At 31.2% G+C, this 16,208-nt stretch overlaps 1 protein-coding gene across 1 annotated transcript in view; it reads right to left on the reverse strand.

The window, feature by feature from the left end:
• Nucleotides 1-16,208, reverse strand: part of LOC111001439 (1-phosphatidylinositol 4,5-bisphosphate phosphodiesterase classes I and II) — a 76,702-nt gene that overhangs the window by 17,120 nt on the left and 43,374 nt on the right. The window contains exons 5-6 of the mRNA XM_045629474.1: nucleotides 4,344-4,529; nucleotides 2,634-2,825 (exon numbers count right to left, since the gene is read on the reverse strand). Coding sequence (XP_045485430.1) covers nucleotides 2,634-2,825; nucleotides 4,344-4,529 — 378 coding nt within the window. The remainder of the gene's footprint in view (nucleotides 1-2,633; nucleotides 2,826-4,343; nucleotides 4,530-16,208) is intronic.

A 16,208-nucleotide genomic window follows, 5' to 3' on the forward strand; every position in this document is an offset into this window, starting at 1 on the left:
CTGCGCACTACTTTATCTTTTTCACATAAAATGAATCATATTTATCTTTACAAAGAACAAACATCTCTACTTGAAGATTAGAGATGTCATTATAAATATGTCGCAGCCAACTAGCTTAATAAGCCGTTCAATTAACAGCCTAGCCGTTTAACTTACGGCCTTAAAGATATTCTGCCGTAGCGTTTGATACAACATTTAATTAACTGGCTGGCTAATGCTTAGGCCATTCGTACGATAGTCATTATTTTGCAGAAAATAAAGCTGAAACAATTGACATAAAAATATTGCCTTTTTAAATTAAATTGTTGTTTTTAATGAAACTTTGGAAAACACGATCAAAGTTATGGTTTGTCGACGCCATATTGACAGTTTGAAGAGTTTCGTTTCGGATTTGAGGGTCGCAGAAAGTGGACTTATATTTAAATTAACAGTCAACAGACTAGGCAAGTAATGAAACTAGCCGGGTTTAGAACAGCGTGGAGACTGAAGGTCGATGTATCATTTAGCCCTTTTCAAGAGAGGCATCTTTGAAAATTAATACTACGAAGAAGATGATTTACAGTGTACGTATATATTTTTACTTTGGTGGTTCACATCAGTCAAGCTTTATTTTCTCCGATTAACTAATCACTTGGTTAAAACAGTAATTGTTTTGTTATGGAAGAGAAACAAACATGTATTTTTTAATTACGTGTATACACAATAAATTGGTTGAAAGCCATTACAAAAAAATAATGTAAAATAAAACCCGATTCAACCCAGCGTATCCCTTAATTAAATGTTGTGAAACATATCCGTATCCCTTGTGAAACACGAAATTTCCAACTACCCTCATAATACACAACGTAGGTAAATTTTACTTAAATATCCGATCTCGTTTCCGAATACGTGCACACAATATTAATAAGCTATTAAAAATAATGAATGCAGCTTAACAAAGAAGATTACTAACCAAAGAAATATTGTATTAAACGAGACGTATTCATTGGGGCGTTTTGGGGCATGGAGCACAGTAAATAAAACATTTAATTTTTAATAATAAGTAAAAAAATTGAACAATTTTGTACCATAATCCCAACCAAAGTAAAACCTCAGCCAGAAAGTATAGATAACACATATAAAATATAATTAATATTCATTAATTTTTATTCTACAATGTATATCTTGATATCGCTACGCCGCGCCGCGCCGCCTTTATTAAAATATTTTTCATATGAAAATGTCTTTTGTTAAGTACTGCAGGTCTATTATGAAAACATTATAGTTTTCATTTCTACTAACAATAGAATAATATCATATAGCGTGCGTAGCGGTAATTTAAAAACCTTTATTTCAAATGCTAATATAGTTTATTTAAAATAATTATAAAAATACTAATTAACACAATCTAGAATTAGAATTAAAATACTACCTAATTAATTTAAATATACTAATAAAACAATTACCAGAACGAACGAAAAAAAGTTCGTTCCAACTTATATCTTTAATTTTATTTGTCTAAGTATAAAATCAGGATCGTATCTTTGTCGAAACAATAGATAAAGTTACCATAATATTAAAACTAATTAATAGTTTTCGCAGCGCATGCGATGAAAGTCATTTTATAGGCATTTCTTACCATCATTGTAGTTTTGGTAAGGATAATGTATCATTCAAATAGTGAAAGAATTTTTAAAATTGGTCCCGTACTTTTTGAGCCATTTCGTTACAAACATACTTACATACAAATCTATCCATTTTATAATATTAGTATAGATAAAAATATATAAATTGAATTAATTATGATAAAGCTAATTGTGTCACTCTCTTGACAATATTGATTGATTAATTGACATATTCTGTGCACACACCTGAAATGAAACCTGACCTGAAAATACTATATACTTTACTTTAATAAACAACATGCGATGAAAACAATAGTTTTGGAGTATTGTCAACAAGCCAATTTAAATATTGCCGACAGAGGATTAAAATGTACGTGTCTACGCATAGCGGCGTAGACTTATTCCGTTTATTTTAATTATATATACTATTTTCTTTAAATGGATAATGTTTAATTTATTTAAATTCATTGAACCTTAACACAATATAAGTACTTGCACTAATTATGATTAAATTCTTAACAATAAAGTTCCTAAGTATATTTAGTACATATATGCGTACCTGTGTACTAAATTTAAATACTATATTTCTTGTTTTCGAGAGAGAACTTAACAGGCCTTTATTGGTTTATATATTATGTGTTTATGATATCAGGAAAAGTAACAATAATAATAACAACCTCAGTTATAGCCCCAGAATACATCTACGTTACTTTGACGTTTCTTTAATCATATTTAATTCATAAACAAGGAATTAGTCTTCTGTTTGACACATGTCATCGATTTTTGATTTTGATGCAGGCTGTCATTACGTTTTCCTCCACCGTACAGGTAAGTGTTAGATGGGGACATACACAGAAAGTCCACTGATGCAATGCCGGGAAAGGAACCCACGACCTCATGGATTATGGACGTGTGTTGACCACTATGCCAACAATGGTCTATTAAATAAACCCTATTAGAGACTTCACAAAAACCGTGATGGTTTGATTTATGTGTTTTTTTTTTACTTTTAATTGCAATATAACCTACCTCAAAAACCCGTCAAACGTAAGCTGGGAGCGCTGCTGGTGGTATTTATTATGTTCATATGTCCTGATGAGGTCGTTTGCTCTCTGCATATCTGCGTAAGGGTGGAGAATCTCATTCAGACGAGGGTCACGTTGAACCTCGTTGAGGAAGTCAACGAGCTGCGTGGCTGATAGGTGAGGTTTTCCGTCCGTACTGTATACAAAGTATGAAAAGACTTACATAAATTGCTTTTATCCAATAAAATATTAAAAAAACAATTATTTTATTTGAATTGGTGTTATATCACTACATAGTATAAAACAAAGTCGCTTTCTCTGTCCCTATGTCCCTTTGTATGCTGCAATCTTTGAAACTACGCAACGGATTTTGATGCGGTTTTTTTTAATAGATAGAGTTTTCAAATTTTTCCAATTCAAGAGGAAAGTTTATTTGTATAATAACATCCATTAAATAGTGGAGAAGTACTGTTATTTTTGAGGTTTCTAATGTGATGTCGTAAATAATTACATTTTTTCCGCTTACATTGCAAACGCAGGCTGAACCCTACGAGTTTTATCATAATAATGTACTAAGTATTGTACACATTGAAAAGGTCTACAGAATAGTCCGTGATGGTATATGTCTATCTCTTATGGATAACCCACATTTTTATATACAACGTTCACAGATTTTCTGTAGTGTATTTAGTATCAGCATTGCACCCGTGCGAAGCCGGGGCGGGTCGCTAGTGTTTCTATATAGTATTGTCTTTTATTAACATAGCTTGTACACATTTAAAGAAAACACTTTTTTACCTGATTTATCCAACGTTTCGCATGCTTTACAGCGGGCGTGGTCACGGTGACATAATTTAAGATTATGTTTAAAAATAACAAGTTTACAATAATACAAAACTTAAATCCGGTAAAAAAGTGTATTTTTTAAATATGTTTCTGTTAACGTATTTTAGTAACATATTACTTTAAAATAATAAACAACTGAAACATTAGTATATATACAAAACAAATAGTTATTCAACAATCTCCAATACTTTATGACATCTACAAAACTGCAGACAACTTTATACAACAAACTCAAGGTACATTGAAAAATAAATGAACGAGGAAAATTCTATTCATGTAGTTCAATTCTCGAAAGTTATTTTTGAAAAGCCCCGCTTTAGATTGTCAAACTTAACAGCTGTCATTTCTATTTAAATGTAGCTTTTATTTAACTAAATTTAGTTTGACTAACTCCATCCACCGCAACTGTTCTACGTTGTATGAGGTTAAGTCAATCATTAGTTCAACTAACTAAATCTGAGTACTGGCTTTGAGCTGTTGATTGAAGTTGAAATATACAGGGCGTATTAATATATTATTCTGCGTATCCTCTTCAATTTGCAAATTATACAGAATCTCATGTGTACTTCACAAAATAGGCATGGTATGTGTATGTTAAGATATGAAATTGTTATTGTCTACACTACATGTTTTGCTTTGTATCTTATTTTTATTAAATTTTGTTTTTTTTTTATAGAGATGTATCAGTTTTGTCTAAATAAATAAACCAAGTTATATTAAACTGGTACGGTATGTTTTTGAATTTAAATTGTAATTTAGCGCGAATTTTACTATTTCTTTTACTCGTATCATATACAAGTCATAAATAAATATATAGTTTCCCATCATTAATATATATGTATACACTTAATTAAATAAAAACACTTACAGTTTGTTAAATATATTCAGTACTTCGGTGCGCTGGGTGAGACTTTTATAGAAACCAAAGAAGTCTTCAAATTGGAACTTAGACTGGCAGATGGTGTCAGTCTTTCCCGTGGGTAGGCCGGACTCGCTTAACGCTTTCTCCACTCTCTTTTTGTCTTCTTTATTTTGTGCGAACAGCTTCACTATGCTGAAAAGTAAGTACACTTTTACAACACATATAGAAAAAAAAATTAGAGTGCCGAGTTGGACAGACACAATGGTTTAAATTCCACTCAGGAAATATATAATTTGGGCTTTAACATAATGTAATTTCCACAAATAAATTTATTGCTATTAAATATTAAAAAAGGAAATAGGTAATTAACTATATTAACAAATGAAAAACACACTAAAGCAACAAGCTAAGGTGAAACTGCAGTTGAAAGTATAAATTACTGGAAATAGTATTACACAACACAACTTAGTGATTTTCCACTAAAACAAGCTTAAATCCAACTTCAGAGAAATAAATATTAACCACGTTTTCTGGCATAAAATAGTTTACAGATTTGGAAATAAAGGTTTGTATTAAAACCTTTTTTCTGTATATATATTTCATCAAAAAATGCTAATCACTCTTAAATTTACTACGAAAGTATATTTAACACTAAGAAACACTTGAGTAGGAAATGTTTTAGTTAATTTAAAACTTTAATCTCGTTCTTACTTTAATGTAACTTTGTCTGAAAATGAAAATCTCAAAATAAGCAAAATCATATTAGACCAAAAAGCTACGTAAAAGTTTAATCCACAAAACTTAGCACTTGCATCAAGCTAAGGCATCTTATGAATATTTCATCAATAACAACGCTGGGGATATTAAAGCCTGAAAATAAACTTCTGATAGAAACAATAAGTCGGGCTCCAAGTAAATATTTACGTTATTCCCTTTCACCTTTACAGTTACATGGTTAGCATTTTGAATAAATAAATTTATAAACCAATATTGCGAGTGTTATTCTTGCTTCTTTGTAGACTGACAGGCTGAGACTAGCTTTTTTAAAAATGCTATTCATTTTTGCCACAACTGTCAAATGCGTTTGCTTCTTGCATTTATAATCTGCTTTACTAACATATATTTTTTACTCTTTCATTTCTATGAAACATTAATTTTGCAATACCCAACGCAGTAAATAATATATATTAATTCCATTTTGCAACCATGAATCCTAATCCATCGGGAACGAGCAACGGACCAACGATTATATTTGTATTCTGATGCAAATATCTTAAGCACCTCATTTCTCTATGCGGATTGCATAGTACGTGCTTGCTACGTACTGTTAAGAAACAGTATAGATATCTTAGATTAACAAATGAAATTGTATATTAAATACGTAGACCTTCATGACTTATAATATTAATTATTTGAAAAGCCAATCATTTAGGTAGGGATTAATTTTATTATTTTCCACTTTTAAACTGGTTTATCTGGCTTTCTTTATATTTTCAGATTTGCATAATAACATTTTTATTTCATATGAATCGTTTAAATACATAATATGTTGAGGTATTTTTTATAATGTTTAAATAATCGTTAACTTAACTTTAAAAAAATATTTTGCTGATGAAGTAGGGATCACAATATGAAAAAATCTTACTATATTTTACAGAATTAAAGCTGTAAAATAATAATTTCATTTTAATCTCTTTATATGTAAGAAAATAGTTTCTTTCGATTTCAAACATTGATAGATTATTTTATATAATTAGCTTTGTGATATTTTTAAAAAGCGAGATGAACAAGAAACAGTCAAACAGTTTGAAAGTTATCGAAGTACACTCGTCTTGTATGAAATCTATGCAATAGTAATGAAAAATAATAAATAAATATATATCTATACACATACAACTACACATAAAAAGTAGTTGTTATAAATCAATAGTTCTCCCCATATTGTGCCTATCATGTTTAATTATTAATATAGCAGTGCCTTTTGCGCATACAACTATTATAATGAAACTATGTACATATAATATTTTTTTTTTAAATTTAAATAATATTTTTACATTACTAGTCTTATTCATACGTTTCAACGCCATAAATTCAAAGTTATTTGTAAAAAATATTGTATTGATATAGCTTTGTCTGAAAAACCATAGATTTTCAATTGATTTTTATTGTGTCTACTCATAATGCCAAATTTTATCAACCGTCTGCTTTCTTTATCTAGAATACGGCCATATCGCAATTGGAATGACTACGTTAAGCTATTTGCATCGATCGTGATCACAGCTGACCGTGTCATGTTTGTAGGATATTATTACGAAAACATTTATATATTCATTTGGTATTTCATATTGAATACGAAAAGCAAACCAGAATTCATTTTAATATGCATTATAAATGAAGTTTGTTTTTGTTGCTTATACGCGAACGTATAGTGTATAACTCCTGCTACGGCCGTACAACCCGAGGGCAAAATTGCGCTAACATAACCTTTTTATAAAAAAAGTGTTTTTAAACAGGGTGCAGAAAGTTCATTTGATGTTAAATGATACTGCCGCCCGTGTACACTATAATTGCCAGAGGGCTCCCGAGTACGTTGCCGGCCTTTTAAGAATCGGTACGCTCTTTTTTTGAAGGACCCAAAGTCGAATTGCTTTCGAAATACTTTAGTGGGCAGCCGGTTTCAAATACTAGTGGTGCGCGGCAAATACTGTATTAAACCACTCAGTTGTGGAACGATGGACGGCGAGATGATACGGGTGGAATTTCGTATTCTACCTCGACTGATGACGAAACTCATCGACAGGTATTAATCAAATCCCCTGAACGGAGAGCCGTGTATAAATAATATAATATAAATAAAAAACCATATGAGAGATAGGTAAAATGTGTAACTTTAGAAATAACAAGAGTACTACATCAACTGGTCAATTAGAAAGGTAGGTAATTTTAGAAATTTGTAGGGCTTTATAGCCCAGTCATATTAGGTAAGAAAAGGGGTCAACCTCGGAATGAAAGATAATAAGCTGCAAATTGGTATGAACCTTTGTTTTGTCATTCTAAATGTTGTCTCAAAAGTCACAATCGTTATCGTGTCCGCGTCTTAAGATATTCAAGGACAAAGGTCACAAAAATCGGTTTTTCGCGAATATCTGGCTTCCTATCGGTTGAATGAGCCTTGCATTTATTATAAAAGTTGTAGGCTATAAAATTCCCTACAACTTTTGTTTAAACTTTTTTTTCATACGACCAACCGTTTTGAAGGTAGAGCGCGAAGTGCACATCGTACAGTCATATACGGCCTAATGCAAGGTTAAGCGTGAGTTATGGTTATCAGTACGTTATAAAGTCAATTATTTACTTGGAAATTATAATTATTTAACAATGCCTATTATTTATGTACTAACTATTAATTATTTATATTTAATTAAAGTAAGTAACTTGATTATTTATATATAATTATTCATATTTAACTATTTAAGTATAAAATATTATTAATTCTGCCCAAAACAAACATTATTAGAAAATGGAGTGCGCATCTTGTTGGCATTATATAATGCTCCAAAATCTGAGGACAACATTGATCATTTCCGCTACACGCAATTCATCAAATTTACAAAACTAAATAAACCTGTACAACTGTCAACACTTCCACCAACAAGTGTAGCAGCTCATCAACACATAAAACGTGTCTACTACCAGATTCAAACGTGGTTAGGGAAGGACTTAGAACCTCAAGAATGGGGCTGGATGCTTGAAAATGAAATCCTGGAGCCCATACGAACGTTATTACCAGTCCAGCACCAGCCGAACTACTAAACGTAATATTTTGCAATTGCAAAAATGGTTGTGGTTCCCGCTGTGGATGCAGAAAATCAGCGCTACAATGTTTTTTAGCTTGCGGCCAGTGCAACGGACAAGCTTGCCTCAACGCTTCACTGTATCCAAGTAATCCCGATGAAGAAAATACATATGATCCCGATATTCTGGAAGGTTTGGAGATGAACATGACAGATAATGAGGATGATGACAATGAATCGAACATTTTTGAGCGACAAGAAGAAGAAGAAGACGAAGAAGAAGATGATAATTAGCTTCCATTTCCAATTTCATTACAATTAAAATCAACAAAGATACTTTTGATATTTGAACTCACATTTTGATAAATGTATATTATGCCGTATTTAATAATAAATAAAAATATGTGTAAAATATATACTCTTACTATCATTTTAACTTAAAATAAAACTAAAATATATAATCCAGAATTAATAATATTTTATACTTAAATAGTTAAATATGAATAATTATATATAAATAATCAAGTTACTTACTTTAATTAAATATAAATAATTAATAGTTAGTACATAAATAATAGGCATTGTTTAATAATTATAATTTCCAAGTAAATAATTGACTTTATAACGTACTGATAACCATAACTCACGCTTGACCTTGCATTAGGCCGTATATGACTGTACGATGTGCACTTCGCGCTCTACCTTCAAAACGGTTGGTCGTATGAAAAAAAAGTTTAAACAAAAGTTGTAGGGAATTTTATAGCCTACAACTTTTATAATAAATGCAAATCTCATTTAACCGATAGGAAGCCTGATATTCGCGAAAAACCGATTTTTGTGACCTTTGACCTTGAATATCTTGAGACGCGGACACGATAACGATGGTGACTTTTGAGACAACATTTAGAATGACAAAACAAAGGTTCATACCAATTTGCAGCTTATTATCTTTCATTCCGAGGTGAAACCCCTAATATGACTGGGCTATTAAGAGGTTGAGGTTTTATAAGGCGATTGCAAACCTCGAGGTATCGAATTCGAGGCCCGGTCGGAGCGCAAGTTTATTAAAAAATTAAATTTGTTCCATGCGTTCCATACATGCGGCCGGCCAAGTGGTAAAACCATACATAGAGAGTACGGTCAAATTTCAAAAGCAAGTGCGGGCTACAATAGAAAAGAGACTGTGTGGTCGAAAGGTGTATTTATTAATACATCCTAGGCCGTGTACGTCAAAATACAAGCGATGCGGGATATAATTTAACATTCTTAAAGTCTCTTTAGAATGCAACGGAACCCGAAATGGTTTTAGTGGCCATTGCTCATCCAGTCTTTGAACAGTAGAGATTTTGGTGAGAATCGAGTCTCACATGCTACTTTCGAAGCGTATGCGGCTGTGAAATTCCATCACGGATAAAAAAAACTTAAGAAAGAGAATTTAGTTGATTCGAAAATGACATATATCACAGGTCGGTAAATCCAACGCTCAATAAGGTGCAAATAACGTAAATCACTCGGTGGCAACCACGTTTAATTGCAGATGGCTTGGTGCCGACTGCTAACAAACTTAATTTGTACGTCTAATTAGAATCTCGGCTTGCAGCGAAATTGAGATATTAATTTCAATATTTCAATATTAGCATATTATATAAGCTATGTGTAAATGGTTTCTAAAACCGATTATGGGTTTTGGCTACAACGAAAATGGTTACAGTTTACGGTTACTAAGTAAATTCGGATCGGTAGAATATCGTTTATTTGTATTCTTCCTGCGAGAGTGATTTATTGCAATGTGTAAGATTTAACTTGCAACACTGTCTAAAAATTTGGATACTTTGAAAGTGGAATTGTAAGAATATTTTTTTAATTAAAGTTTAATATCGTAAGAGCCCACGATGGCTAGGCCTTCGGCCATTGAAGAACGACCAGGGACTATAGAGTTTGAGTTACTTGGGCGGGTAGTACAGGGGATATGCACAGAAACATTTTCAGCTTTTATAAAATAAAAAAGGTCTGGCCGTCATTGGCTCTTGCTCAATAACGTAAGTAGTTGTTAAAACATCACTATACTATTTCTTGCAACTCTGTTAAAAAATATTATGTAATATTAGGTAACCCTTTACATCTGTTGTAGCGGCTTTTGCTGTGAAGAAAATGATAGCTCAAAATAAAAGATATTTTAACAAACATAATTTAAGCGTCTCAGTATAGAGTTTTTATATTATAAATTTATTAAAATCCTAGCTAGTCCAAATCAAATTAAAAGGCAATACTTTTTTAAATACTACGATTTCCTAATTGCATTAGACCTTGGTGGCGGAGCGATGTATTTAATTGTAATGGTTTGTCACTGCCGGCTGCTGGCTCGTTTAGCTCAGACGCCTAATTTGAATCCCCGGCTAATAACTCACTGCCTAATGAAACGTCAAGAGTTCGAATGCAAGATAAATAATAAAATATAATATTTGTTGACCATTTTTTTTACGATGTGTCATATTTGTATAATACAAAAATATTATTTGAAAAAGAACACTTATTCTACGTCATATATCTGCCCCATTTTCTACATAAATATTACATAAAATGATTTTCCCATAAGTCACAGAAAACCCATTACCTGGAGATTCATGATTCGATTTTAAGGATAACCTCGCATATCGCACGCTAAAGGCATACTTTTATTACAGATTTAATAGAAGCTTCCAAGAAAGAAGCTTTGCAGCGAAATCCTTTTTGAATAAGATAATCAAAATAAGAAGATTGGATCGAAAATTGTCAAAGAAACGCAATTTTAACGAGCATATAACGAGTTATAGAGAAATTGCAATCTGTAGATGCACCTAGGGAGTGCTCGACGCGTCGTTAGCAGACGTTCTACGAATATTTCCTCTTTTATTATGCACTTTTCACCTACCACTATACGGACTTGAGATTTTCATTGCCCAGAGCAAAAACTTTTAAGTTGCACCAGCAAGAATTTATTGCAAAACCGGTATGGTTTTAAGAGGTTACAGAGAACGTAAATATTATGGAACTTGTATATTTTATACGTCCCTTCAAATAAAAAAATCAAATATATAACCTACACGATGTGACTCTTTCTCTGAAGATATATAGTCTGAAGACATTGCTATATATAGATATATTATGTTAATATACTCTCAGCTGGAAATAAACACAAATACCAACCAAGCGTCTAATGAAATACGTAATTAATATTGTTATAATGACAGACTATTAATAGGCAAATGAACTTTAATGTAAGACGTCCCCTATACATTGGCATTTACGCAAATAGCTACTGTAGGTACAAGTCTAATCGATCGTAAGAAAAGCTTTTACAAGAACTTAGACCTGCGACGAAGTCCCGATTGAAATAAGATTACCGAAGAGAACAGGGATATTTGAAGATATTTAAGTTGCGTTTAAATTTTCGATTGCTTAAGTTTCTTTCATCTTGACTTCAACCGTTGCTTTTTATTATGTTTCCTTATAGAATTTGTATTAAAGATGTAATATTTCATTTGACGTAGTTTATTTGTGTCTGAATTACAGATCAAGATTTATATTTTATTGGTCAGTTAAATATTGTTATGAATCTCTATTATACACCAGGATTTATATTTACATATAAATATATATTGACACCTAGTCCAGCCATAAGTTCTGTTATAAATGTAAATACATTTTAATGAAGTAATATAATCCATAGATTCGCTAAAAAGACAAATTTCGAATGTTTATGATTTTTTGTTGAGACTTTAATAAATATGTAGGTATAAATTTTAATAATATTACATTATTAATTCAAAAAAATGCATTTTGATTTGTAACAAAACCTATGGCTGGACTAGGAGTATATATTGTTAAGTATTTCTGATCGTATTTCAGGTATCACGAACAGAATTTTGATATTTAAATCACCATGATTTACTCAAGCTCCTATTATAGACCGACTAGCTGATAAAGCTTTTTCATTGCTACATTGTGTTGAAGCAAATTGCAAGCACAACTAAAACAGTAGCAATCGACAAAACCGAGCGTGAAAACGTTCGATAGCAATCGTCGAATGATCACGTTCCACTGAATTTACATATGGACGCTGCAAACATACTTTTTGTTCGAATTTCAAAACGCTGATTCCAGAGCGAATTCCGCCTAGTTCTTAATTTCATTGGTGGTTGATTACAATTAAGTTTATTTTGCAATAAGAAACGAAGACTGAATTCTATTATTTTATTTAACATTATAATGTAGAAATATGAAATAGCAAATAAAATTCATAATAAACATCAAACTTTGCGTTATTATAAAAACAGATGTGTACTATCTCTTAACATCTAGAATTTGTTTGTTTTGCATTGATAAGGTCCCATCTGGACCGATTTAAAAATATTTGACTATAAGAATCTTACATTATCCATGATGAATGTCTCTAGAATATTTTTCAAACCCAAGGTATGAAAAAAATATCAATAAAGATACTTATATCGCGAACGCGGCGAAAACTATTGACAATAGAGCGAAGTGATGTACAATAGTTTTATAGAAGACATCGTTTTCTACAAATGCCATATGTCTTGCACTAGACAGTTAATAACCAGCAGTAAGAAGCCGACTGAACGAACCGAAATCTGTAAGATCAAAGACAACCCAACTACTTATTTATTTATAGGTTCTAAAACAATATGCATACTTAAAAAATACAAGAAACTTTGACATTACAAATTTTACACACTATATTAGAACATAGTAATTAAATAAAAAAGCAAGGTACATAGATATACACAGAAAAGCTACTAAAAGATGTCCGTGGTCCGTATTGTAATTTAGGTTTCTGATTGGATTTAAAAAACATCTGATAAATAGATATATTATAATATAATATATAAATATAATTTTATCAGAGCGTTTGATTAATTTTTAAGTATTTATAATGCTGTCGTTTCGCGTGCGGTATGATCTCCAGTGACAAATTGTGTCCTATTACAATGGAACCTACATCTTTTTATACAAGGAATATCCGGCTAAAGACAAATGGCTGTCAATATGTTGTGTTTATGACAAAACCTATGACACTACAGTATCAATACACACATGGTTGCATCATCAATCATGCTAGCATGTTGATTCATAATATAATTTACTGTAAAGAGACAAAATCGTACTTAACGTTCTTACTTCATATTTATTATCGCTGTTCAAATTATTTATTTTGATTTCAGACTTTTTTTTAATACTACTAATTATAAAACAACACAACTATGTAGTTATATAAAAACATATAAATGTTTTATGTGATGTATATGTAAATTAAAAATATCCTGTTATTTTCCGCTGAAATCTAATATATTTACGGTTTTGACGTTATATACAGATTTTGTTTATATTATAAACAAAATATTTGTCCTCTTTCAACAGACATATATAGAAAAATTCTATTCAAACAAAACAAACAAACAAAAATCATTTATTCATAAATGATTCTATTTTTACATTTACTGCCAGTTCTCAAATCAAGGGCGTAGAACGGAAGAGAAGAACTGGCAATAAACTCTCCGCCACTCTTTTTAATCGCCAATTTTTTTTGTACATAATGTTTGAGAGGAGCTGCAACCATTACACCATGTTCCATATGACATCTTATATTAACACAGGTAACACAAATATACTTAAGCCGAATTATAACGCGTTTATTTATTATATATATCAGGCATGGTCACAGGTCCTTTAGAAAAAATAAAAGTGAGCTTCAAAGCGTAGCGTAAACCTTGACCCTATCTCAATGTACCTGTCAAGCCCTTTTGCGAAAAAATCAGCCAGGCGCTTCCAAAGATAAATTGGAATTGAAAACAGGATATAGAACTGACACAACTTGGCGGAAAATGATAATGAAAATGATCCTAATTTGTTTTTACTAAAATAATGGTAAAACAAATGGCCATTTATGGTCCGTTACATCATTTTCTGATATATATTTATATTAATACTAGCAGACTCGGCCAAGCCTTGCTGTGGCTAAGGTTTTTGTTATATTACATAGTAGTAAACTATTCAAGGGAAACGGTAGGAGAACTTATGTGAAACGTTCGTACTTTTAACACAGCGCCATCTGTTAGAATTGTATCAAATAATAAACAAATAATTTGCAATAAAATAAAATTCCTACTATAATTAAAGATCTAAGCTATCCTATCTCTTAAGTTGGACCAGTTGGTTGGTTGAAGTCGCAAATCTCAGCAAGTACAGATTCTATTTGAAGAACTTTTTGTGTTGTAGTTTATTAAGTTTATTATTGAGGATATATACAAGGCGTCCCAAGACTTTGGGGTCATCACGGGAAAGTACCTTAAATATTAGATAGGATATTTTGCTGAAAGACATTATTTTATTTTGAAAAGTAAGTATCACTGCATTCAATGATTTTCAAAAAATTACTTATCTCCTCTGGGAATCGAACCGCCTCAAATGTAAATACTAAGTTACTTAAGAAGAATTATTATTTTTGTCGATTCTCTTTCTAGTCGATTGTCAAATACAAACCGAGCATTTGTGAAGTGCACGGGTTTTAGAAATGAGAAATCGTACCAGCTAGTGTTGTTATAATAATAAAACGTGATATTGCAATACAAACTTTAATAAATATTAAAACTGTAAGCCATTCGTTATCTTCTAAATAACTGTTGCTCCAGATATTTTAGCCACATCACCTTTAACCTTTTTTGTCGGCCTACATTTGTGAATAACTTTTATATTCAGAGAACAGATCTAAATATTGAAATCTAAATATTGAATCGGCATGACATTTTAGGAAGCTATAGGATGTTGAACGACGTTATTTTGTGCAAAATATCTCGACCAAAGGTGGTCTTTGAAAAACCCGAGAAAAATAAATGTTTACATAAACAATGTACTTATTTTTCTGCGTGTCATGATACATTACAAAATGTGTGTGTGCTCATGATACATTACAAAAAATACGAAATACATTTTCTAAAAATCTACCTACCTACTCATAGGAATTGCCTGTGCGTATCTAATAATCTGCTCAAAGCCTATAAAATCACACACAGCCTATAAAATAGCAAATATAACATCACGAAAGCGCAAGACGCAAGCCAAAATATACGCTGATCATAATGTATATGCAATGGTAATAAATAAAACTCGAATTAATAACTTGGACGACTATCTTTGCTTAAAAATAATAATAGCAGCTTTGAATTAAATCACGTAAATTTGAATTTGATATTTGTTAATAGTTTATATCTCGCAGTACTTCACCGTTACTCAGTACATGACCACTGTCACAGATTTCTATATACATATGTTTTTAAAAAGGTATATAGTCGTAAATGTTATCTGTTTTCTGTTTTGTTGGGTAATCGCCCACACAATAATAATAAAAATATACGACGGAACGATTTTATTCGTTAATTCCCTTGATAACAAGTAACAAGCAATTGAACGTCGCTTTTAATGCCTCTGCTATTACGTATGAAAAAATATTTTTTCATGTTTTATTTGTGTGACTTTAAATATATAAGTCATTGCCAGTGGCTATGATAATTTAAACCTATGGTATATAATATTAGCTTGTTAAGAGGACGTAATAAACATCTATCTAGAAAACATCTAACACAGTTTAATACTATTATATGAGAGATCTTTTATACGTTTTATTCTAACTTAAACGATGTCTTGTTTAATATACAATATCCCAGGTATAATAATGGACAAAAGTCCTATCCGTAAGTTTAGTACTATTTTCTGGTAACTTTACTGGTGAAGTAGAAAATAGAAAAAAAAATGAATTATTAATCCTGTTCGTGTACTTTGAAATAAAGTTCAAACGAACGAAAAAAATTTAAAAAGACAGCTCAAGTAATTTAAAATAGAAAAATAATAACTTTGTACACACTCTGGGATTTCAAGCATCAGTGTACAATTAGCACGTGTCGACGTTATTGAGTTATGTCACTCTTACGACAGTTACTTATAACAAGCTATGATATTAACTGCCTTAAATAGTATTGTCTTTTATTAACATAACTTTTACACATTCAAAGAAAAACACTTG

This window comes from Pieris rapae, chromosome 9, assembly GCF_905147795.1.
Source record: "Pieris rapae chromosome 9, ilPieRapa1.1, whole genome shotgun sequence".
NCBI classification, from domain to species: domain Eukaryota; kingdom Metazoa; phylum Arthropoda; class Insecta; order Lepidoptera; family Pieridae; genus Pieris; species Pieris rapae.